This window comes from Phyllostomus hastatus, unplaced genomic scaffold, assembly GCF_019186645.2.
Source record: "Phyllostomus hastatus isolate PE091 unplaced genomic scaffold, TTU_PhHast_1.1 phas_scaffold_193, whole genome shotgun sequence".
Taxonomy (NCBI): domain Eukaryota; kingdom Metazoa; phylum Chordata; class Mammalia; order Chiroptera; family Phyllostomidae; genus Phyllostomus; species Phyllostomus hastatus.
Window position 1 is genome coordinate 4,776,724 of NW_025334015.1, and position 25,904 is coordinate 4,802,627.

General features: G+C 48.0%; 1 protein-coding gene across 4 annotated transcripts in view; it reads right to left on the minus strand.

Moving 5' to 3' along the window:
• The window catches only part of GRAMD1B (GRAM domain containing 1B), a 169,739-nt gene that overhangs the window by 54,275 nt on the left and 89,560 nt on the right, over positions 1–25,904 (minus strand). Inside the window, exon 1 of one of the 4 annotated variants that reach the window (XM_045860158.1) lies at positions 604–752. The exons of the other annotated variants lie outside the window; for them this stretch is intronic. Coding sequence (XP_045716114.1) covers positions 604–653 — 50 coding nt within the window. The 5' untranslated portion in view covers positions 654–752. Of the gene's footprint in view, positions 1–603; positions 753–25,904 lie in introns of those variants that run through there. 4 annotated transcript variants of the gene reach the window in all.

The window sequence follows — 25,904 nt, forward strand, 5'->3', positions numbered from 1 at the left end:
GCTCAGCGGGTGGGTGCAAAGCTGGAGCACAGGGCCTGCCCACACCTGCCCCAGGAGCTCGGGCCAGCTCTCCATGACGCACTGCTAATTCAATCCTCTGCCCTCCTTCCTCCAAGTCAGGATCCTGAATGAGGCTTGTGGTCACGAAGATCCCAACAGCCCAACCAAGCCCTCCCTCCACCTGAGCCGGGCCCACCCCACAGTGCTCCAAAGCTCAGTTCAAGCGGTGCTACTGTGAAGGAGAGGAGGAAGGGGGAAAGGGAGGAAAGATGGGAGAGAAAAGAACGTAGCTCCTCTGCAGCATGATGTCACAGTGCTGCTCTCAGATCCCCCAACACAGAACAGAAGCAAACAACATGGACTCCGATGTGCTCTGCTTTCAGAGGTTCGTGTTCTCGGCAGTTCTGAGCAGCCTGCACCAGCTGGAGCAAGCACGCAGCCAGGCATGCAGGTCTTCACTGCAGCCCCAGGGCCCTGACCCGACCCCTGGGCATGGCCACCCCTGCAAAAACCCCAAGGAAACAAAGATGCGCACGCACACACACACACACACACACACACACACACATACACACACACGAGCGCCAGCAAGTGAGCACTAACCTGGAAGCCATTAGGAACGGTAGCAGAGTGCAGTGCAGAGAGGCCCTCATTCATTCATGCATTGGGCAGTGGGGTGGGGTGGGGAGGAGGCCCCCCCCTGAGGACGCTGGGGGGCACTCACCTCCATGCCTACCTCACAGCCCTGTTTCTAACGGGGAAGGGAGTGGGGGCAGGGTTCTCATAAGCTGGGGGAGCTTCCTTTCTCTGCTGTTTCACACTGCTCCGGAATTTTAAACACAACTCCCCTTTCTTTTCTCCCCCCCACCTCCCTCTGCAGCTATTTGGTGTGGTCATGCAGGCTGAGAGAGTCCCTCTCTCCCTCACCCTTGCTCCCTTTCTCTCTCCCCCTCTGACTCGCTCACAGACAGCTGTTCTCCACGCACGCGCACAGGCACACTCAGACACACGCACACGGGCGCGCACGCACCCTGCTGCCTGCCGCTTTACATCATGCAACTCTGTGGTGCTGTCGGCTTGCCAGCTCTCAATTATTCACACCAGCTTGGAGGACAGAGCCACCGGGGCAGCAGGCGTCATTTCCTCTTCGTCCCCAAATCAGGAAAAACACTACATGATGATCCGGAGAGATTTTGCTCCCTTTGCTGCCAGTAATTATTTCCCAGGTTGCCCATTAGGTCAACCTTTATCAAGGAGGTGAAGTGAAACCAAAACACAGACTCCTGGCTCAAAACACCCTTTTGCATCTTTCAAAGGCTGACAGCTGCTCCCCCTGCCTGAGCTTTAGGGATAGAGGGAAAGAGGAAAGAGGCAAAGGGAAGCAGTGGAGGGCTCCTCTGGTGGCCCTCCCAGCCCGCCCAGGCTCTCAGAGATAAGAAAAACAGCACTCCAGTCAGGCATTTACATTCACAACAAAGCAAGGTCACCTGAGTTTTCAAACTCTAAGCTGCACCTCTTAAAACTGTCTTTTCTCCTGTGCATTCAGTGAAATGTAGTGTTGGTCCTGAAACAGCCCCAGAAGAATGCGGTCAGACAAGTGGTGTTCTAGTCAACAACATGAATGAACTCTGGAGAGTCACACATGGCTCGCATAGCCCTGCCACGCACGTTTGATCTGCAGATGGCTGCTGAGATCAAACAACAGCAAAGCAATGATGATGGTTAGCTCAGCTAGCTCGGCATCTCTCAGTCTGTCCTCACCTGAGGACCTTGTTGAACCACAAGTTCAGACACAATGGGCCCAGGGACAAATGCCCAGTGATGCCATGTTGCTATTCCATGGGCCACACTCTGAGTAGCAAAGGATTGGTGTGTGTGTTCTCACTCTTTGAATGTTCTTAAGGGGTGGATGGAATTCTGTCTGTCTGTTGCAGCTGCACAGGACAGCATGCTGGAGGTGCATGGTGATTACAGTCCCCTGATGTCACCTTGGGTCCTGCACTCCAGATTCCTGAGGGTAGCTAACGCCTCTTGGGCATCTGTTGGCCAAATGTCTCATTCTGGGGTTGCCTACTGGCTCATTGTGACAGGACTGTCTGTCTGCAGCCTGCTGATGGGACAGCAGCCTCGTGTATCTGTGCAGCACACGGGTTAGGGCTGCCTGGCTTCCATCTCACTTACCTACAGGGATTTCAGCTCCAAAGAATGGTGCACTGGTAGTGCCCTTGGACCCAAGCGCTGCCCCAGTTCTACCCACCCTCTTGTCTGGCTCAAGCTTTGCCTGTTTTAAAATGCCTTCCTTGCTTTGGACAATCCATTGGCCTGTTCTTGTTACTGCATGGAAAGATCCTGGCCTTTGGAGTTAGGTTTGCATTCGAAGCTAAGTTTTGCTGCTCTCTGGCTTTGTGACCCTGACCCTGATCAAATCACCCACCAACCTCCAACTCAAACTCAGTTTCTTCCTCCGAAAAAGCCAATAATACGTATTTCCTTTCTTAAAATGTTGAAAAAAATGATGAAACTTTAAAATGGCATGGAAAAGCACCCAAGAGAAGGTGGCTGCCTCTCCCCAACTTTGTCCTTGTAAACCACAGTACACAGTTTAGAACTTAATTACAGAGTCTGTTGTTCACTCTGTCGGTTTTATCTCCCCTAAGAAGATTGTAGGCTGTGCCCTTCATGTCCTTCCAGCACGTAGGAGTGCTGGGTACGCACAGGGCTTCAGTAAGTATCTGTGTGGACTGCCCTGTACTCCATTAAACAGTAAACACAGGGGTGGGTGGACTCAACCCGCCAGCCACCCAGCCCTGGCTGCCTCGCTCCCTCACTGCGTGACTTTGGACAAATCATACAAACTTTGAGGCTGTGCTTCTTCCACTAAAAAGTGCACAGACCCACTTGCTCCCAGAAGAGCCCTACACAGCCCTGCGGTGCGGGCGTCTCCATGACTTAGACTGACAGCAGTGGGGCAGAAGGGCAGGCACAGAGACTGGACACACCGACCTTAAGTGCTGCTTCTCCCGGTCACTGACTCTGTGGCTTCTGAAAAGTTAGCCTCACTGAGCTTCAGACTTTTTAATCTGTAAAGTAGCTACGCACACACAAAAAATAACAAATCTTACTGAATTGTGTGAGAATTAAATGAGGTCAATTCTTGTAATAAGCTCTTCACTGTATCTGCCACAGAGTATCTGCACAACAAATGAAAACTATTACCAGCATAGGTCAAACACAATAGCTATTTCTGAAAGACACAAGGAAATCTTCTAGTGGTAACACAGGTATTCCCAAGCCTTCAATTGAGTCTGAGTCTAAGAAAATCTCAGTTCCTTAGGATGTGTAAGGTGTGTGTGTGCTATTTTCTCAGATACCCAAGAGTTTTTTGCCATGTCCTTCCAAATTAGGCCTTGTTAAATAATAAGAAAGTTACAGAGAAAGTCCATCAGAGAGTCTGAACTACGTCTACTGTGTTATAAATAGAAGTCTTTCTTTCAGGATCCGAAACTCCTCACTTGAGCTACATAAAATGTGACAATAGAGAATATCTTCTATGGTCAGTGTAATCTGCTAAGTCTCTAATGTGGATGATCTCACATAATCCTACCAGCAAGGCTACAAAACAGGAATTTGTCAGCCCCATTTTTCTGATAAGGCAACTAAGAGGCAGAGGTTTAAGAACCTTCTTAGGGTGTGTGACTGGCATAAAGGAGGGCAGGTGTCTGAATCCCAGACTGTCTTACTGGTGTCCTGCTCTTAACCATATCATTGTGCATGAGGAGATGCGGCTGATGCATGGCCATGGAGGGTGGGCCTTCTTCCCTACCAGTGCCTGTGGACGTGCCCTGCTCTCCTCATCCTCCTGGAAAGTGGCCCGGACTTGGAGAGGCCAGCTGGGTGGAGAGCAGGTACTGCGATTGTGACCGCAGGAACCAGACTTCTGCGGGAGCAGCCGAGGCACCTGACTCTGTCCCCACGGTGTAACAGCTACGCTATCGGGTGCCTAACTTCCCACACTACTTTTCTGTAGATGAATTTAAGAAACTGAGGGAAAAGTAGGTACCATTGTCTGAATTAAATCTTTCCCTTAGAGATATGGAAAACTGACATTCATTTCTATTTTTGAAAGGAAAAGAGGCTCCTGAGAATCCTGTGCAGCATCAAAAGCATTTTCTAGAGAGCAGAACCCTGGAGGCCCTGGGAGGGAAGAGGGTTAAGGTGCACCTGCAGATCTAGTGCACCAGAGTCCCATTCAACCAGGCTGCTCAGCCACACTCTGTAAACAGAAGGTCCACACTACACCCTCCTTGCTCGCCTCAAGGGCTTACTCACTATTGCTGGCAGCGAGGGGAGGTAGCGATGATATCTCTCCTAGCTTTGAATCCGACTTCCATCCCAACAAAAACAAAAGACTTTTACATGGTAAGGATTTGCTAAATTGTGGGGGATGACAGGCAAAAGTGAACCTGATTATATTACTGTCATCATCCAAGCCTCAGATGCTTTTATAAAATATAAATGTCTGAGAGAGACCTCAAGTGTGGTGGAGTAAAAAAAAAAAAAAGAAAGAAAAACTAAAAGAAAGAAAGAAAGAAAGAGAAAAGGAGAAGGAAAGAAAAGAAAAGAGAAGGAAAGAAACAGCAATCCATCATTTTCTGAGAATCGGCCACGTGCTAAGCATATATTCTATTTTACTTATCAAACACCTACCTACTAAGTAAAATGAGCTTCAAACAGAGGTTACTGCATTTAATCATGATGAGTTACAACCATAATACTGTGACAAATCCTTCAAACAACCCTGCAAAGTTCCATTGTTCCTGCTCAGGCCAGTGATCCACTTGCTGCCCCTCAGCTCCAGGTGCCCACTGCCCTGCCAGTGAGGCATGAGCCACAACCTGTGATTGCCTCCCCAGCCTCCTGTGAGTCTCACTGACACCCTAGTGGGTAGTTTCCAGTGTATCTGCCCAGCCTGCAGCACCTTTTGTGCCACCATGGGGCCGTGGCCATTCACTTTTCAGTGAGCTCTGAATCTTAGGCTGGTGTGGGGAGCCCCCTTCCAAGGGTGTTCCTTCACTGGGTGCTCTGCTTGACCCCAGGGGTAGCAGTTGCCCCTTGCACCTGTTCATCCTGCATTCTCCCGAGTCCTTTGTATCCTTCTATTTGTTAGTGAGCCCTAGTAAGAAATTTTCTCTATTCAAATTCTTGGTGTGGCTTCTATTTCCAACTGCATGCTCACTGAATATACTGTAGAGATGAGCAAAAAGCAGCACAGATGAGTTAAGAGATCACCCCTGTGCTCAGGTGATTTTGTAGTAACAAAATGACTAAAAGCTCTTAGAACACTCGACGAGCCAGACACAGTTTTTCATACATTAATATGTATTCCCTCATTTAATCCTCACTTCACCCTTGGTTCAAAAATGAGGAAGCTGAGATACCTCAGAGAGTAAATAATTTTCCCTAATCATACAGTAGACTGAGAAACCAGGGTCTGCCTCTAAGCCCTGACTCCAGGGTCCACTCTCAGCCACACTGCTGGGCTGTCTCCATCAACTGGCGGCAGCCAGAGTCAAAGAGTCTTTCACAACATTTGGAAGAAGAAAAAAGTTGTTAGCCAGAGAAGTCCATATTTTTCTAAAGAATTCAAAGAGTGGGAAGGGCCACTGAAGGTCTTTGGAGTTGATCCCTGCAGTGTAACAAGCCACTGCGCCTGGTGACCAGGCACGCAGGGGGCCTCGGAAAGAGCTCTTCCCAGAATCAGTGCTCAGGACACCATCATGTTTGATGAGCCACTAATGCGAGAAAACTGATGACCCGTAGATGTCTACTCTGCCCTCTCCCAGTTCACCCATCCATACTTTAATCCACAGAAGCCAGGTCAGGGGTGTCCAAATGGACCTATTGATCGCCTCCGACCCAGCTGTAACCCAAGATCTCTCATGAATACTGCATCTCTCACATGAGGAGCATCAGCACCTATGTAATTAAAACCTGAAGCCAGAAGTGGCCAGATGTGTGTGGGGAGAGGGGGCTCAGGGTTCAGAGAGCTCTCTCGCCCCTCTCACTCTATGGCACGCAGCAGTGCCGCCAAGCCAAAGTTCACCCTGCTGGCCAAACCTCAGCAGGTATAAAAGCTTTCCCTCAGGCCAAATGCAACCCAGCAGGATGAAAAGACCCAGTTCTGGGAAGAAAACTTGCTGGCATAGGGCTCCTTCTACCTGTTTCTCAAAGCCCATTTCACCACACATGCCAACACACCCTCCCAGTTTACTTACAACCCAAGGAGAGTAATTAGCTCCTAGGAACCACCTTTTCTTTCCTAAGAGTTTGTTTGTTTGTTTGTTTATTTACTGAGAGAGAGAGGGGAAGGGAGGGAGAAAGGAGGGACAGAAAAATTGATGTGAGAAACATCAATCAGTTGCCTCTCATACACATCCAGACCAGGGATTGAACCTGCAACCCAGGAATGTGCCCTGACAGGGAACTGAAGCAACGACCTTTCAGGTTTGTGGGACGACACTCAACCCCCTGAGTCACACAGGTCAGGGCACCTTCTTCTTTTCTAAATGTTCCCAACTACCAAGCCCACATTTTTAGCCTGAGTCAACTATGAATCTGCTGAATGGTCTGCACCCAAGCATCACCTAGGAGTTTGCACACTCCCGGTGCAGACACATGGGGGTTTTTTTGGTCACGCCTGGACCAATAAAATCAGAGCGTCCAGGTGAGAGGCAGCAGCCATGTTTTTAAAGATCCCCAGGTGATTGCAACCTGCAGCAAACATTAGGAATCATTGGTCTACACAAGTGTACCTTAATTCTCTAGTAATGTCCTATAAGAATTACTTCTGAAACTGTAGTCAGGTGAGCAGTATTTTGTAGAAGTCAAACTATTTTCTTAAAGTCACTTCTCCTCTTTTAAAAATGATTTCACATGTTAATAATCAGAGCTAAACCTCTTGGAGAACTACGTGCCAAGCCTTGTTCTAGGCACTTTACAGTGGGTACATTGGGTTATATCTCTCTTAATCTTATTATTACAATTCTACAGAAGAAGAATTGAGTCAAAGAGATCATGAGCACACCTACAAGTTTAGTCAGCACACCCTAGACTAGTGCCTCTAATACTAGAGGCGTTAACAGATTTAAAATGCTCTGTTCTCTCTTGTTATCTTCCCCATCCTTGATCTTTGGCTTTAATTACACCCAATTACATTTGCTTTTGAAAACTGCTCTCTTTACAAGAGAAGATAACCCCATGTAGATAAGTCTGCTGATATTCTGAAATGTACTGAAAAGAGAGTGAAAACTGCACTTTTCCTGCATCTTCAGAATGAGAGTGGGTGTGTGGCGGCCACAGCACAAGAGCCTGCACAAGATGGCAGGCACCAGATGTGCCCCAAAGAAAAGGCAGCTTGTTGCACAAGCCGCGCCACATGCCTTGTATGTGGAAAGGTATGCGCAAGGAACTAGACAGAGTTTGTTCCTTGGGAGGAAAAATTAGATTGAGGAAAATGAGGATGAATTACGGTAAATAATCTACGGGAAGCAGGTGGTGGCAGGAGTGTATGTGGAAGCCACAACTGCAGAGAGACACAGAGAAGGAAAAGCAGAAAAGGAAAAGTGCAGAGAATGACAGATGGGACCAATAACCCGAGGGCAGGACTTGGAGCCTCACTTACTGGAAGGAGGCAGGTGGTCCTCTGCCTAGAAGGCAGCCCCAAATGCCCCAGCTGGAAGGCCAGGAGGTGTCTACCAATGGGACTGGAGAACTTTAAAATCTGGGCACAGACCTAATCTAATTATTTATATGCAAATTAAAGTAGTTTCTCCTGCCCACAATGCCAGGGTCAACATAAGTGAACATGGAAGAGGATTAAATAATAACTTAACCCACTTAATCCAATGTTCTTTCCACTACATAAGAGCCACCCAGGTCTGAATAGATCTGCCACTAATGACCTCTGACCTTCAGCTGTGACTTCTCTGTCAAAGGGAGCTGACACCCACTCTGTAGGAGGGTGGCTGTGAGGAGGAAAAGGTGCAAGGCAAAGCACCACGTCTAGGGTCCGTGACATGTGTTGAAAGAGCATGGGTAATGGATGCCCGTGTGTGGCTCCTTGCAGCACGATGCACTGACACCCCAGCTGCCAGGGGCGGGGCTGCCACAACCAAAGGCATGACCCCTCCTAAGGACAGACCATACCTGATGGCTACAACTAGAAAAAAACTGTCCCTTTGCCTCAGTTTGGAATAATTCAGCGGGGCCATTCCAGAACCAGAGCCTCTCATGGGATCAGTCACAGCCTCTGGCAGTGCATCCAGGTCTGACTCACACCTCTGCCCAGCTCTGAGTCTCTCCCTCACACAAAGGCTCATTCCAAGAGCACCTCGCAGTAACCCCCTACCAGCAGACTAGTCTCCAAGTCCTTCCCAGGCCTCGTCCCACCTCTGGTATATACGAATTCCCACGGAGGAATGTGCTTGAGTAGGGAGGACACACTGCTCAAGTTCAAGGGAAAGGTCGAATCTCGGTCTCAGGAGTCAGTACCAGACTGCGGCTTCTAGAGAGAGTCCCGCCCCCCTGGGGTAGGCAGACAACCATGTAATGGCTTCTACGTCTGTCCGCTTCAGGACAGTAGAGAGACTAAGCCCCTTTCCAAATCACCTTTTGGCAGAGGTAACTGACCTCTCCTTAATCCTGGATTAAGGTCTTAAAGAGGGAAGCCTGCTAGTGGTGCCCCTAGAAGATGTTGACATGCTGTACTTAAGAACAGAACAGACCTTAGTCCTTCTGGCCACTGGCCCGAGGCATGGGGTGCCAAGACCTCCTCCTACTTCCTCCACCCCATGCCTACCCCTCCTTTAACCCAGAGAGCCAATCAGCTTTGGCACTATCAGGGCACAGATCACGAAACCCCATGGCAGGTTCCTGCGTGGGAGTTGGTGGGGAAGACAGATGCAGAGCGCTGTGTTGGGGGGCAGGGTGCAGAGGGGTCATGATGACTTAGGGAGGCATGCTCATCAAAGCAATGACCCTGTTGCCATTGGGGGTCCTTGGTGTTGCCCCCTGACTCTCTTCTACATGCCTGCATTTCAGGAGTTTGGCTGGTCAATGGGGCCAACCAGAACAAAAACCCAGGTAAAAAGCAAAGTGCCAGAGCTCACTATTCAAGCACTGAGCCTAGACTCTGCAGAGGGTGACAGAAGGGCCTTTACGCAGGTGCTGAGAGAACTTCCATGAGCTCCCTTTCCTAAGGGGAGCACTGGACTCCTGGACTTGCTGTCCAGCGCCTGGCTTTCTGCCCATGTGCCCAAGTGCTCTGAGAGGCTACCAGACCCTGTTTGGGCCCCCCTACAATGGGGAGTATCTGCACAATGGACGTCTCTTCTCAGTACCCATTTCCTCCAGACTGTCCTGCGGTGGCGGCTAGCCTGCTCTGCCGTCCTCCCCAAGGGCAGCACCTGGGCTGCTGATGCTGTTGCTCCTCAGACAGGCCTCCTACTAGCTGGGGACAAAACACACACTCCACTCTTGATGAAGACCATTTGGCCTCACAGAGGAGCATTGACATGACACAATCCGCAGCTCCCTTTCCAGGACAGCACTGCCTTCCTGCGAGGTGGGCACAGAGATGACACTGGGGTAAGGTCTTGGAATATCCCACCCTTTCTGAGCCTCAGTGCCCCCACCTGTTATCAGAAGAGGTTGGTCTAGAAGACCTGCTCAGTTACTTCCTGCCACAACGGTCCAGAATCACTCTTCACCTCTCACATCTCTGCGTGCTGACAGGAAGCAGAACAGATAAGCTCGGTGGCCAGGGAGTGAGGAAGAAAAAAGGCAGTGCTGAGGCGCAGGACCCAGGCCATGAGTCCTGCTCTCCTTTCACTTTCTCTCTTCTGACCACATCACTGCCTTGAACTATCAGCCTCGCCTCTTCCTACTTCCACATGTTCTGTGTCCCCCAAGAAGAGCTGCAGAGCCATAGGGGTGGCTGTGCTGGCCAGCTGGGTAGCCCCCTCCTTCTCAGCTCTAAACCAACTCTCCTTACAGAATCTTAGCACAGCACGACTCTTTGTCAAAACCTAATGGCTGCTGGAAGGGAACAGGTGGGAACAGAGGAGAGCTGACTGAGGGGAGAATGCAAGCTGGGGCACTGACTCACCACGGACAACGGCCACAACATGCTGGCAGCACCACAGCCTCCAGTCAAAACCAAACTCCCTCCCACAGTCCCCATGCTGTGGCTTGTCAGCCAAGTGCCCGGGCACTGGAGCCTGCCCGTGTAAGGGGTCCTGCAGAATAAACCCTGATCTCTGGCAAGGACCTTTCTCCTACAACGCTGGAAGGGGTGTGAAAGTCTAGTTACCAGGGGCAAAGGCCACAACGCTCAGCATGGACCAACACTGCAATGTGGCCACGAGAATAACTAAAATATATTTGGGCCTCATCAATAGAAGTGAGGGAGGCTAGTAATACCAGTGGGAACAAACCTAGAGAGAGTGCCAACCACACTTTGTGAGGTCTACTGTCCAGATAAGATAAATAAGACAGTGCGGTCTGGAAACCTGCCCCATGCGAAACTGTAAAGTAATAGGGGTGTTTAGACTGAATGGGAGATAATGTAAACAGCATACCAAATTTTTGAAAAGAGGAAGAGAAGACAGAAAGCCAAAGGAGAGAAAAGTCTCAGTTTTTGTGTCTCCAAAGGGAAGTTATCAGATAGCAAAACTGAATTTGAAATAATAGGAAATATTCTAAGACTTTTCGCAGCCAAACATGGCAGGAGGGTAGCTTGCAGACGAGGAGCTCCTAGCCAAGGGGGCTGGTTTCCTATCCTCATTAAAACCTCACAAAATCTCCCCACTCTGAGCCATCATCTGTGGCTGAGCAGTGCCCAGTCGCAGGGGACCCCAAGCAAGGCTCCAGTGCAGGACCAAGCACAGGGCTTTCTGATTTCTGTTCTGGAAACCATGAGGGATCTCCTCTACTTCCACTCTATGGATCCTTCTTCCCTGGGTTGAAAGGTAACATCTGTCTTCCCTCTACTGTTAAGGGGCCGGGAATATACTCCCAGACTCCACGGGTCTCCAAAGCAGGAAGGTCTTTGGGTCTTACTCGGCCCAATTTCCCATCCAAAGCAGTGATCTCCTCTGCAGCTTCTCCAAAGAGAAGAAAAAGAAACCAAAATAATGCATTCATATTCTTAAGTAATAGGGAGGAGGCCAAATCCTCTTCCCAAGAGAGGCTGACAAAATTTGGCTCTGAAACCACGAGGTGCCGCTCCTTCCCATCACTGTGGGTCTCAGAGCCACCAAAAGTAATGAAACCCCCCACCAAGAACAGAAACACCGCTGTGAGCTTCCTGGAAGTCTTGTGAAATATGCTCAGTGGGAGTGAGTGGATGCTGGGAGAACTCTGCCCACTGCTGGGCTCTCTGTATGCTGACATTTACAGTCAGGATGGAAAATATCCATGAGATGTGCCCTGCAGGACTGGCTTGTTTTCTCTTGAATAATCTAGCATCTGGCCCACCAAAAACCCTTGTATTAGGATCTATTAAATACCACTGCCTGGGTGTACTGCATTAAAATTCTCTCTCTGACCAATGACCTTTTGTCCAGCTTTATTTCCCAGAACACCCAGGGGGCAGGTAGATTCAGAACAGTCCAACCCTCCCAGGCTAGATGTCTCTCCCAACCTCCTCTAACCTCATGTCATGTCCATGTCTACAAGAGCTGACTAAATGTGACTGCTGAGTGATGAATGCAAAGGGAAATTAGAGAGCATAGGGAGAAAGTAGCCTTGAGCTGGATGCTAAACATGGAAAGATTTAGTCCAACAGAGATCATTTTCAGAAAAGTAATGGCTGAGCAAAACCAAAAAGTTATAATAAAAACTTAGAAGCATGCTAAACCATGGCGCCCCTTTAGGCTCAGCAGTGTTCCTGAGGGCATGCCACCCACGTACCCTTGGTTACAACCCCCCCACATGCTGCAGACACTTCTGTCCCTTCTCCGTCCCTGAGGTCCGGTGGGCTGTGCAAGGGACGGGGCTGGGTGCGCACAGTAATTATAAGACCTGGTATTTATGGCTAGCTATTTCTGGCCTCTAGCTTGTTTTCCCTCCCTTGAGCTCCCTCTGAAGAGATCAGCCAGCCTTTACAGATGTGGTTTCCAGTTTTCCTGATAACAGGGCAACATTCACGGGCATCACTGTGCCCCCTCCAGAGCTGGAAGTCAGGCAGGGGCTCCTCCCTGCACTCTGCAGGCCAGCAGGAAGGAGGGCAACCGCAGGGCCACCTTCTCCCAGCCGGTCACGCACACGCACCTGAGAACTGCCAGTCACCTGATAAAGTGCAAGGCCTCTCCAAAGGACCTGTCACCAAGACTATTCAAACTGTGATCTCCAAAGCAGTCTACCAAAAAAAAAAAAAAAAAAGGTCATGAAAGCCTGTGAAGTGCTGTTGATGTGCTAGTTCTGTTGTAAGAACTTTACAAATATAAACTCCTCATGGCCACCCTATATAGTAAATACTAAATTATCCCTATCTCACAGGTAAGAAAAACTGGGGCACAGAGAGCTTGAGACACTCACCCAAGATCATAAAGACAGTAGCTGGTGGCACCAAGAGTCACACCCAGGGGGCCAGCTCCAGGGTGTCTGCTCTTAGCCCTGGCAGAGGAGCTGCCTCGCTCAAGTTCATGGGCCCTGCACAGATACTCCGACTCGGTGTGATCCCACATGATTCTGATGAGCAGCCAGGCTGGGGGCCGTGAGCTCAGTCAGTGCTTCTCCAACTACGGTGTGTGTGCTGACTTTCAGACTCCTGGGCTTCAGAAGTTCCAGAACTGGAACCAAGAACCTCTGGTTTTAACAGGCACCAGGATGACTCCTATGCAGGTCGTCCAGCAAAGGCACCTGGGCAAAGCTTGTCCTACTGCCTCCTTCCACACATGGGGAAGAGTAAGCGACTCACATGGACACCACACCAGCCTGCAGAGGCCACACAGCCCTCAGGGGCTGGTGCCCTGGGGAGGGAGCCAGGGCCTGTGTGAACGCCACTCTGCTCTGCAGCCTTGGTGACAAGGCTGTCTTCAGATTGGGGAGGAGGAAGGGACGTGGGTGGGCGACTGCTGAGAGCTCACCGTCCCTCCACACTGGACAAGCTGCACATCACGGAGGGACATGCGGTTGGTAATGGGAAAGGAGAGATCGACTGGGAGGTCTGGGCCCCCGTCTCCCACTGCCAGAACAATGGCCTCTTCAAATCCCTGGCATCTCAACTGGCAGTCGGCCACCAGGAAAGAAAAGAGCTCACTGTCCCTTTAAGGACGCCCTCTCTCCACAAAGGTCAGAAATGCCAGCTCAGCCAGCCCAGCAGCTGCCATGCGTGCAGCCAGGCCACTTCGGTGCCCCAGGGCCCTGGGCCATGCTCCCCCTTCCCACTGGTTCTCTGGCTCCTGCTGTCTTTCCAAGAAGACAGGGCACCAGGGTGACCGCTGCCACTCCAGGGGATAGGGCAGGAACCGCTCATGTGGAGGGGACCCAGGATCTCATTTGCTTTTCAAAACGATCCTCCTCCCAGGGAGAGTCAGAGGCAGTGGGATGAGGGGCAGGGAATCAGAAGAATGACTGCAAGAAGAGGAGAGGGATGAGAAAGAAAACTGAGTGAGAAATGGACACTCCTCCGAGGGAAACATTTCACCCAGAAGAGCGAAGGTTAGGGAATTCTTGATCCCGAAATCACAGAGGAGTAAGGGTAGGGCGCAGAGGACAGATGGAGAAAGCGTGAGGGGAGATGGCCGGAGGTCCAGGGCAGTGGTCAGTGCAAGGGCCTTTTCCCCCCAAAGACTGGGCTCAAATCCTGCCATGTTATATAGCCGGGGACACCTTTCCAAACTTCCCTGAGCCTCCATTGCTCTGTAAGCCTGGCACATGCTGAGTGGAAATGAACACTGGAAACTGATGATGTCTATTATTAGGGTCCTAGACACTCCATGGGGGTCTCAAAAGCAGCTCAGATGGTCAGAGTGTGTTTTCAGAGCCTAAATCCCAGACCATACCACTGGTTCCAGAAAGTCATCTTGCAAATATGCCCCCTGAAAAACATGGGGCGTTCATTTCAAAAACTTCACAGGGTGATGCAAATGGTGATTCTCATGGACAAACAACTCAAAGTTAGTCATCTATTTATAACATAAAGCTGGGGTAGGCAAGTGTTTTCTGTAAAGGGCAAGAGAGAACACATTTCAGGCTCTGCAGGCCATACGGTCCATTACCACTACTGAGCTCCAGCTGTGGAGTTAAACGCAGCCATAAATAACATGTAAATGAACGAATGTGGCTGTGTCCCAATAAAACTTTATTTACAGAAACAGGCAGTGGGCTGAGGCTTGCTGACCCCTGAAATAAAGGACGGCATTAATGGAGGTCATGGTGAATCCTACGGGAGTTGTAATGAAGATATAAAGGCAGAAGCTTACTTCTTGCCCTTATACCCTGGGACTGGGAGCATTTTACCCAGCTGGGCATCTCAGGAAACCCATGCGTATTTTCACTCATTCACCGATTTAATGAAAGAGGGGAGCACCCACTGTGCTGGATAAACCACAGAAAACACTGAGTATACCTCCACCTGGAGCAGAGCCAGAGAGAGGCTGCTGAGCCTTATGTACTTCCTGCTCCCTGGAGTCATTCTACCTGAGAGCTCAAGCCCTTCAAAAATAACTTTCTTGGGACTTCCCGCCAAGATGGAGGCATAGGTAGACACACTGTGCCTCCTCGCACAACCAAAATAAGGACAACAAAATTTTAGAAAGAAAAATCAACCAGAACTGACAGAAAATTGAACTGTATGGAAGTCTGACAACCAAGGAGTTAAAATAGACACATTCATCCAGACTAGTAGGAGGGGCAGAGTCTGCGGCTGAATGGAGAGGGGTCGTGGCAAAAAAAAGTGGCGGCTGGCAGACCCTGGCTTGAGGCGGCAGCGGGCGGACCCAGTAAGGTGGCGGATTGTGGATGGGTGCTGTGCACAAGGTGGCTGGCTGACTGGGAGGTCCCACATTCGCATGCAGATAATCCAGGTGAAACTGGGGAGTGAGACAGACTGCTCAACCCAACGCCCCAGTGCAGGGAAATAAAGCCTCAAAACACCAATTGAAAACACCTGTGGGGGTTGAGGTGCCAGGAGACATTCCCAGCCTCACAGGAGAGTTTGATAGAGAGACCCACAGGGTCCTAGAATATGCACCCACCCACACAGGAATTAGAAGGGCCCAGTTTGCTTAGGGGAAGTGGCGGAAGCGACTGAAATCCAACAGAGAGTGGAACAAGCACCATTGTTCCTTCTCAGACCCCTCCCCCACAAGTGTCACAACGCAATGTGGGTTGCCCGGCCCTGGTGAACACCTAAGGCCCTGCCCCTCATACGTAACAGGTGTGACAAGACAAAAAAAAAATGGCCCAAACGAAAGAACAGATCAAACCTCCAGGAAAAATACAACTAAGTGATGAAGAGATAGCCAACCTATCAGATGCACAGTTCAAAGCACTGGTGAACAGGATGCTCACAGAGTTGGTTGAATTTGGTCACAAATTAGATAAAAAATTAAGGCTACACTAAGTGAAATGAAGGAAAATGCACAGGGAATCAATAGTGATGAGAAGGAAACTGGGACTCAAATCAATGGAGTGGACCAGAAGGAAGAAAGAAACAACCAAACAGAAAAGAATGAAGAAATAAGAATTCAAAAAAATGAGGAGAGGCTTAGGAACCTCCAGGACATCTTTAAATGTTCCAGCATCCAAATTATACAAGTACCAGAAGGAGAAGAAGAAGAGCAACAAGTGGAAAGGTTATTTGAACAAATAATAAAGGAGAACTTCCCCATTATGGCAAAGGAAATAGACTTCCAGGAAGTCCAGGAAGCTCAGAGAGTCCCAAAGAAGTTGGACCCAAGAAGGAACACACCAAGGCACATCATAATTACATTAGTCACGGTAAAAATAAAAGAGAATCCTAGAAGCAGCATGAGATAAGGAGGCAGTTACCTACAAATGAGTTCCCATCAGACTGTCAGCTGATTTCTCAGAAGAGACCTTATAGGCAAGAAGGGGCTGGAAAGAAATATTCCAACTCATGAAAGACAAGGACCTACATCCAAAATTGCTCTATCCAGCAAAGCTTTCATTTAGAATGGAAGGACGGATAAAGTGCTTCTAAGATAAGGTCAAGTTCAAGGAGTTCATCATCACCAAGGCCCTATTATATGAAATGTTAAAGGGACTTACCTAAGAAAAAGAAAATAAAAAACACGTATAGTAAAATGACAGCAAACTCACAATTATTAACAACCACACCTAAAACAAAGAGAAACTAAGCAAACAACGAGAACAGGAACAGAACCACAGAAAGGGAGATCACACGGAGGGTTAGCAACAGGGGAGTGGGAGGAGCAGAGAGGGGGAAAAGGTACAGAGAATAAGTAGCATAGATGGTAGGTAGAAAATAGACAGGGGGAGGGCAAGAATAGTATGGGAAATGTAGAAGCTCAAGAATTTATGACACATGGACATGAACTAAAGGGAGAATGTGGGTGGGAGAGGGTATGCAGGATTGAGGGTAATGAAGGGGGGAAAATGGGACAACTGTTAATAGCATAATCAATAAAATACATTTGAAAAGAAGGAAAAAAATAACTTTCTCAACTTTACTAATAACTATAATGGCAATCTCTCAAAGGCACTAAATGCAGGAAGGAAAAGAAAAGCCAATAATGAGGAAAGGGTGAGATCAAAAGCAAAGGAGGTGGAAAGATAAGCAAAAACAATCACTATTTCCAATTTAAAAAATACTGCTTGCTTACATCGTTCTCTCTGCATAAAATGACCTCTTTCCTCAGATCCACTCTATATGGCCCTAGCCTTCCTTCATAGCTCTGTTCCCAGTGCATCTACCCCAGGGAGACTTACCTGGTAGGTTCCCCCAAACATCAAGCGCAGCATCCCCTGCAATTCCCCAGTGTGGCTCACACTTGCTTATGAGCCTTCTGTGTGGTGGATGTGAGCCTAAGGGCTCCATCTTAACCCTTAGACTGCCACCTTCTTCAAACCCACATCACAACCTTTCCTTCTTCCACACTCCCCATGGCATTCTGGAGCTGGCGCCATCTTCCACTCTCCTTGGTGTCTGGCTGTCACTGTTCACACCACCACTCACTTACTCACTTATTCACTCACTCACTCATTCACTCAACAAAACATATGTGGAACGTTCAAGTGCCAAGCAGTGTGCTACAAACTGCCATCTATCTGATTTGAAAATTCATTTAATCCTCAAACCAGCCTGAGATAGATAGTATTAGTTGATAGATAGTATTAATGTCACTTGCACATAGTAAGAAGTGATTTCAGAAAGGATTATGGAACGCTGGCGACTGACGGGGGAGAGGCAGGCTATCGTCCTCATCTACCAGGGCTGACGCTAGAGAAATGGACATGACCTATCACAGTCCCTTCTAGCCCCATGACTGAAAACTCAAGTCACCTGGGTTTTATAAAAGTAGATACAGTTTTGTATCTAAATAGACCAATGTATTCAGTTTTAAAATCAAAACCACAGAAACACTCAAAGAAAGCCTAGGTAAATATGTACGCTCTTGAGGTTGGGAAGAACTTCCTACAAATAATACCAAACACAGAAGCCATAAGTGGAAAGAGGGATTGACTTGATCCATTCCAGCAATGAAACAAACTTCTGTGTCCCCCTAAATCAGCCTGAAGTTAAAAGTCAAAAATTCTAGGGAAAATACTCATAACATGTACGACTATGGGCTAGCACCTTTATGTTAAAGACTCCTGAGCAATAAAAAAGACAAACGCCTCAACAGAAAGGTGGGCAGAGGAAAAAGGCATTAACTCATAAGAAGAAATGTAAACATGTAATGAGAAAATTAAAAGCGCATCACCAATGATCAGATTAATGCTGCTCTGAGATCCCACTGTGGAACATCGGGTTGGCAAAGGCTGACGAGATGGGTGATGCAGAGCCAGCAAGGACGGGGAAGAAACAAACCGTCTGGTGATGTGCTGCTGGGTGTGAAAATCTGGACCACCCTTCCACAGGGTAACTTGGCACTGTGCATTAAAAGCTGTGGATCCAGAAATCTGGCTTCTCAGTGTTCATCTCAAAAATGTTGGTATGACATCGTTTTTTATCTTGAAGCATTAGAAATAACCTAAATGTCAGATGCGAGAATGGACAAACTTATGTATTTGTAATGTTACCTTTAAAAGTAATTACAGAAAACAACATTTACTATTATAGAGATCAAATATTAAACTAAAAAATTTCAGAACAGTATATAGCATAAACTATAAATTTTATCTACCCATATCTTTTGATGTATAACAAACATAGAAAAAATAGCTCAAAGGATATAAACCATAATGTCAACTGTGATCATCACTGAGAGGTGGTGGTTATGACTAATTTCCTTTTCTTTGGGTGTTATATTTTCTAATTTTTCCACAATGTCCAATGACAACATATTGCCAAAAAAACAAACAAGTTAAAACTACTGATATTTTTTCTTTAAAAGTTGTTTAAAAGAGAAGAAATATATGAAAGAACTTTGAAAAGCAAAAAGGACTATACAAATTCAAGGTAACCAATTACCCACCAAATATTTTTTGAATGCCAACTATGTGTAAAGCCTTGTAGAAAGTACAAGGAGTATATAAAACATAAATTAGAATAACTCTCTACTCTCACAGATTTGATGTTATAAGATAGAATGACATCTATTTGAAGACAATGAGTTAATTTGGGAATCCAAGCAAAGTGCTCAGAGAATGAAGAGGAACAAATTCCTATTTGGGGATAAGATAAATCTGGGATGACTTCCTCAAGGAGATGAAAGCGAAGGTAAATTATGAGGATACATAAGATATCCATAAGCAGAGAAAGGAGAAGCAGAAGGAAAAAAAGCAGTGAACCTGAGACTAGTGACATGAAAAGGTTATGCGACATCCTCTGCAAAGTGGGCTGGGACAGTGTGGACAGAGGTCATGGAAGGATGAATGAGTGCTGGACAGTCAGGACAGAGCCACACAGGGAAGGCCTTGAATGCTAGGCCAAGGTGTCATGCAACAAGGAACCAAACTTGGTTTCTAAAGAAGGGTTGGAAATTTACCTGCAGGACAGCTGAGTGAAAAATGCACCCGAGAATTACAAGAAGCCATTAGATTACTTAGTCATAAGAAAGGAATGAAATACTGGTGCACTCTATGACTTGGATGAACCTTGAAGACACTCTTCTAAGTGAAAGAAGCCGGTCACAAAAGTCTGCATATACAAGGAGGATCCCTCCAAACTCCAGAATTATCTTCTGGAGGCCAGGCACCTCGTGGTCCAGGCTTTCTGTGCTAGGGGACTGTTCTAGGAACCCATCAATATCAGTGCACCAGCAGGTGTTGTAAGAGGCTGTGTTCAGCTTCAGTGAATTTTTTCTGAAGACTCTTTAAATGTTTGCCCAGTTCATGATGGGTGATTTATGAGCACACTGCCCACAGCTGAATTAGTGTTCAGCAGTTTTTGACCAAAAAAAGCATGCCCCCATGCCCCACCCTCCCTATTCAGCTGATCTCTCCCTGAGCGACTTTTTTGTTCACCCAGATGAAAAGAGTCTCAAAGGGAAATGTCTTACTGATGTAGAAGAGGTGAAACAAAAAACAGCAGAGGTACTAAAAGGCATCAAAATCAATGAGTTCAAACACTGTTGTGAGCAGTGACAAAAGTCTCAACAGGTGTATTCCATCAACTGGAGAGTGCTCTCAGGGTGACTGGTGTTTAAACACGTAAGAATGAACACACAATATTTTATAAATAAATTCTGGGTTTCTTGCCCCCCCCCCTTGTATGTATGTACACACAATTCCATGCATGAAAGTCCAGAACAGTGGGATAGAGATGGGTAGCTGCCCAGGGCTGGGCTGGGAGGGCTGCGGGGGCTGGGGGTTGCTAGTTAAAGGGATAGGGCTTCTTTTGTGGTGATTGAAGTGCCGTACAATCAACTGTGGTGATGGTTGCACATATCTGTGAATACACTTAAAACCAGTGAAGTATACACTTTAAATGAGTTAACTGTATGGTCTGTAAATTACATCTCAATAAAGCTGTTTAAAGATAAAAAGGAGAAGAAATTAGCCAGGTGGCTAATGCAACAAGCCAAGCAAGACACGGGAAGGCTATGAACTGCAGTGGGGGAGCGGTCATGGACAGCGGCAGGGTGGGGGAACAAGTCAGAGAGTGGCTGCCAAATCAGAGCTGACTGCATGGGGCATGAGGAGGAGCAAAAGGAAACAGCTCAGAGTTTCCAGTGTGAATGACTAGGAGGGGAGCACCTGAAGAGGACATTGGATGGAAAGCTGCTATTAATCTGCTTTACATGCAGTGAGTTGGAGGAGCTTAGCCTATTCCAGGAAGTGAGGGGACAGACAGAGGCAGGTCCAGACCTGGGGCTGATGGTCCTTCTGGCAGTGGTGGCCATGGGTCTTTTGTGGCTGGTGAGGACAATTGCTCATTATTTTTAGCTCTACTGACCAGTTCAAAAGTGGCCCCAACTCAGGCCTGAGGTACAACCCGTGTGCCACGAGAATCTCTGCAACGTGCAGCCCCTGACTGTGTAGTCGGGGCCCTGACCTCTGTTCCCTTAGAGTGTCAAATAAAAAATGACAGCACCAACACAATAGCCCTCCAGACTACATGAATCAAAATTATATCTATTTTTTTATCAGATCAGCAAAAAGTCCGTTTTGGTGTGCTGCAGAATTTTAGTAATTATAGTTTATGTGAGCCGTGAGATGGGAAAGGCTGAAAGTCGCTGCCCTAGATGGATGCAGAAAACTCTGATCACTGTTCTGGAGTAGCCAGGAAAAACAGTAGGCTGCTCTCGGCTTCCTCCACCTCTCTGTTCAGGCTAACGGCCTTTCAAATCCTGTGCTTTAGTGTCATTGCTGGAACTGTGTACTCCAGTCTACGTGGGTACGGTCACTTGGTCCCTTGACTGGAGGCTGGAACTTGTCCCATCACTGACGCAGTGACCAGCACCCTCATCATTAAGGTGACAGGTGGGTTTGAGCAGCAAATTTTATCTCTTATGGATCCTCACTGACTTCAGGCTCCAGTAAGTAAGAGGCTCTTTTGATATTCTCCCCAAGTTCCCACTGGGTTCGTCTCACCTCTCTTTAATTCATGCACTCGTGTGTTTATGTGAGGAACATTTGCTGAGCGCGAACTTTCACTGGGCTGGGAGGCTGGAGCACAAGATGAGCAGAGCTGGTCCTGCCCACAGTAGGGAGGGGGACCCAGAGGTGGACCCCCTTCTAGGCAGGGTCTTACCCTGGCCTGCCTATGGTAGGAATTCCACAGCTAGCTCAGATGCCTCTCCTACTATAGTGCAAATAAATTTATCTTTTGGTTAAGATCTTTTTTTGGACCCTTTCTCCTGAGAGTGGGAGCTTCCTTGTGTCATAATAGCTTCCCTGCAGCGACCTCAACTTTTCATCCCTACTGAATGGTGGGAGTTGGTATCCAGTGACATTAGGACCTGACATGCAAAACTTCTTTGTTTCTGGAGGCTTCCCCTGACAAGCCCGAGGATGCAAATTTGGGGAGCTATACCACTGGCTTTTGGAGGTGACCTGCTCTGCTGGCTGCACATTATTTTCCTTAGCCACCCTTTGGTCTAAAATGTACCTTTTATTGTTTTTTAAAGATTTTATTTTAGAGAGAGGGGAAGGGAGGAAGAAAGAGGGGAGAAATGTCTATGTGCAAGACTACAACAGTTGCCTCTGGTGGGCCCCACACCGGGGACCTGGCCAGCAACCCAGGATGTGCCCTGACTGGGAATCAAACCAGCAACCTTTGGGCTCCTAGGCTGGTGCTCATCCATTAAGCCACACCAGCCAGGGCTAAAATGTACCTTTTAAATATATTTATTATTCTGCCTCTACTGACTCTGGCATGTTCAAATAATTTTTTTTGACCCTCTAATTTCATGAACCAACAATTTCTACTTCTAGTTTTTTGCCTTTTTTGATGTAAAGAAGCAAAATAAATCTCTACTGTAGTGAGACCCATTGGTAATAGGAGCTAAGCCCTGCCACTCAGCCACTGAGCAGTCTGTAGAAACTGCTACATTTGTAGCTGCAAGGACAGTCCTTTCTACAAAAATCAGTGCTCAGATTTTCATAGTAAATTCTGAGCTCCCAAATGCTGGGAGTATTATGTGTGCAGCTACAGAATGTTTCTCTTGTTGGCTTCAGCCTTCTTTTTCTGGTCAAATTCTCCTAAGTGTACCTCTAGAGCAGCAATTATCAACCTTTTTTATCTCATGGCACACATACACTAATTACTAAAATTCTGTGGTGCAGTAAAAAATATATTTTTTGCCAATCCGACCCTCCACCAAGAAGATATAACTTTGACTCACTCTCACTGGATGGCTGCTGCTGTGCCAGCTGCTGTAACGTCCTCACTCGAGAACCCAGGGAAGGAGGTCGGCGGCCCTGCAAGTGGTCGGCCGCTGCGTGTGCTAAAAATCCTTGGGGCTCCTGGGGAAAATCGCTGCTCTGGAGCATGAGAAACAACTGTGGGTTTGGGAATGTGAATGACAAGGAGCACTCTCTTTGAGCAGTGCCGGACAGGAAATAACGAAGACTGTCACAGCAGCTCCCATGCCCAAGGTGGGTGCAGTGCACCTGCAGGGGCTCCTCCCAGTGCACTGACAGGAATCATCTCCTTTGATCCTCTGTCCTGACGAGGGGACTGTGATTAGCACCACTCTACAGATGAGAAAACTGAGGCTGGGGGAGGAAGTAGCATGCCTAGCACCCCACAGCTAGAAAGCAGCAGGAGCACCTGCAGTGAGTGTCCCTCAGTCAGGCACAGCTGGAGGGAGCGGCCACCTGCCCGTGTTAGACCAAAGAGGTGCTTGGCTGGGAAGCAAACCCCGCTTCCCCGGGACAGCCCTCAGCCCCGACTCAGGATTCCAGTCAGTGCTCACTTCCCAAAGTTTGTATTTGGGGGCAGGGCTTGTCCTTTCAGCCTTTGACTATTTTCATGAATCTTATGACACAAACAGAACAACTAAACAGCCTTCAAAGGTTTAGATAACGTTCTAATGCTGATCTGGACAGTGCACAGACACTGTTTAATTACACTTGACCCTGGAACAACACAGAGGTTTGGGGCACAGAGCCCTACTCAGTGGGAAATCCTCATGTAACTTGGGACTCCCACAAAACGTAACTACGAACAGCCTTACAGATAACATAAATAGTCCATTAACATGTATTTTGTATGTTGTATGCATTAGATACTATATTCATACAGTAAAGTAAGTTAGAGAAAGCAAATGTTATTAAGAAAATCATAGGGAGGAGAAAACACATTTACAGTATTTATTGAGAAAAGCCCATGTATAATAAGTGGACCCACAAAGCTCAAACTGGTGTTGTTCAAAGTTAAACTGTATTTCTTTAAGCTGTGCAGATACATTAAATACTTTCATTTGTATACATAATACACTTCACAAATTAAAAAAAAACAAACCCTTATTTAAATAAACCCTGACCCAGCCCAACGTGGCAGCCCCTGGACCGGCGGTGACTGGGGGCATGGCACAGCACTGGGGAGAGGACACTGGACAAAAAGATTCCACTGTGAGATCAACTGAGAAAGAGCATCGCTGGCCAGGAGGATTGCCCCACCTCCTTGGCAAACCTTTTCAAAACTGTTAGTTTAAAGCTCCAGCTTTCCACCCAATAAATACTCTTTTCTCACCAAGTCCAGGCCGAAAGCACAGAGGTCCAGAGCACAGGCTGTAGATTTTACCCCTGTTGCGCCACCAGCCTGCAGGCTTGGGACTGGTAGTTAAACCCGTTTGAGATTCGGTTTCCTTACCTATAAAGTGGGATGAATGCCACGTTTCCTGTAGGGTTGAGTAAGGGTTATATGAGATTTTAAAAAAACACTCGTAGGAGCATTGTTATAATGTCTAACGCTATTCTTCACACGCGCCCCCATACCGTGCACTCACTCCCAGCTCTCGGACCCAGAGCAGCTGGCCCAGGGTGCTGGGAAGACCCAGGCCATGCTCTCTGGTCACCTGAGCTTGCGTTGGAGGCCACATGCAGGTGAGCCCTGCGCCACCACTTCGATGCTCCCCTGGGGTCAGGCTGCTGGGCTCTTTCCCTTCCCTCAGGCCCTCATTGGGGGTCCCGTGCTGCACTTCCACAAAGGCAGCTACAGTGGGCACAGCTGGGGCTCCCAGCATGCCCAGCCACTCCCACCCACATTTCAGAAGCCTGAGCCCTGCTCCCGCACTCAGGCAGGGCCCTGTATTCACTTCCAAGGAGAAGCACTGAAGAGCCATGTTCTCCACCCCTTCAGTGACCAGGACAGGGGGCCAGTGGAGGCGACACCTGGATCACCGAGCCACCAAAATGCAGGATACTTGTCTGGAGAGTTCTCTAGAGCCTCGGGGGGACCAAGTTAAGCTACTGCGTTCACGGTGGGTCTGGGGTGGCGTCTGCTGTCACAGAGCAGCCTGTCCAGTCTGAGTGAGCGCCTGTCTGCAGTCACAAACCAAAGAACGGCAGGAGGGTCAGTGAACAGAAAGATGTCTGGCCACATCTAGTCTGCCACCTCTGTTCACCTCGACAACTTATTCGGGAAATGAACGTCCAGCCTTCTGGACAATTTAGCGGAAGGTCAAAAGAGTTCTTCTCTTCAGGTTCTATCATGAGAAACCCTCAGTCCCCTCTTCCAGCTATAAAATTCAGTGACTAGTTATAATGACCGGCAGTGAAGAACCTCAAGTACCCATGATCTGATTTGTCAGCCACAGTCCCTGCCATTCTGAAGCCCACATTCCAATGGAGTTAATCTCCTTAAAGTAATAAGGATGACAACAACAACAACAAAAAAAACGAAAAACAGACAAAGCAAGTGATGTTTACTGCTGCTTATTTCAAGGCAGAATGGAAACCTGGGTGCAAGGTGGGCACGGCCCATCCTTGTAAGAAACCCTCCGCAGAAGCTCGAGCCTCTCCCCTGAGGCGTGCCGATGGCTCCAGGAGTTGGAAGGCCTAGGCAGGCGGCACTCAGTGCCCAGGATGCTCTGGAGGGTGGCAACTCCCAATTCTCATTCCCACAAAAGTAAAGCAAATATTGCACTGTTGGCAGGAGGTGTGCCTGCTGGGGCATATTGGTAACTGAACACTTACTATGTTCGAATCAAGGTTTATTTTAGTGTTTCATGCTGGCTAAGAGAGAGTACCAACAGCCCACAACACCAGTGGCCCCTCTATCACAACTGTGGCCGTTTTCTAAACCATAATTAAAAAGGAAGCTGGGAGACAGACCCCTGTCCAGCACTGTTATTCAATCCCACTTTCCCAATGGCCACCACCCCCCTGCCCAAGGCAAACCAAAGTCACCCACAAGGCCACACAGCAACTCAAAGGGTGGTCACAAGATTCAGATCAGAGGTTGCTCTCCAGAACCTCAAGCTACTGAGACCGCACCCTTCCCTGCAGCCCACCTTCTGGGAGATGTGAACAGCTGGGCACTTGGTTCTCAGACAGGTGCACAGAGGCCAAAGCCAGGCTTCCTCCTCCTGTAGAATAAACTTTTTACAGAACGAATCTCAAAAGATAAATCTATGTCCTGATGTGAACACTCCAGAGGCGGAAATTCCCAGCTTCTTTATGTCTAACTTAAGTTCTCCCTGCTGCAGCCTCCCCCTTCTCTTTTCATGGACTTAGACCAGAGCTGGAGGAGGAATGGCGCTCCACGCATTAATAGCCTGGATGAAAAAAGGCACATCAGATGA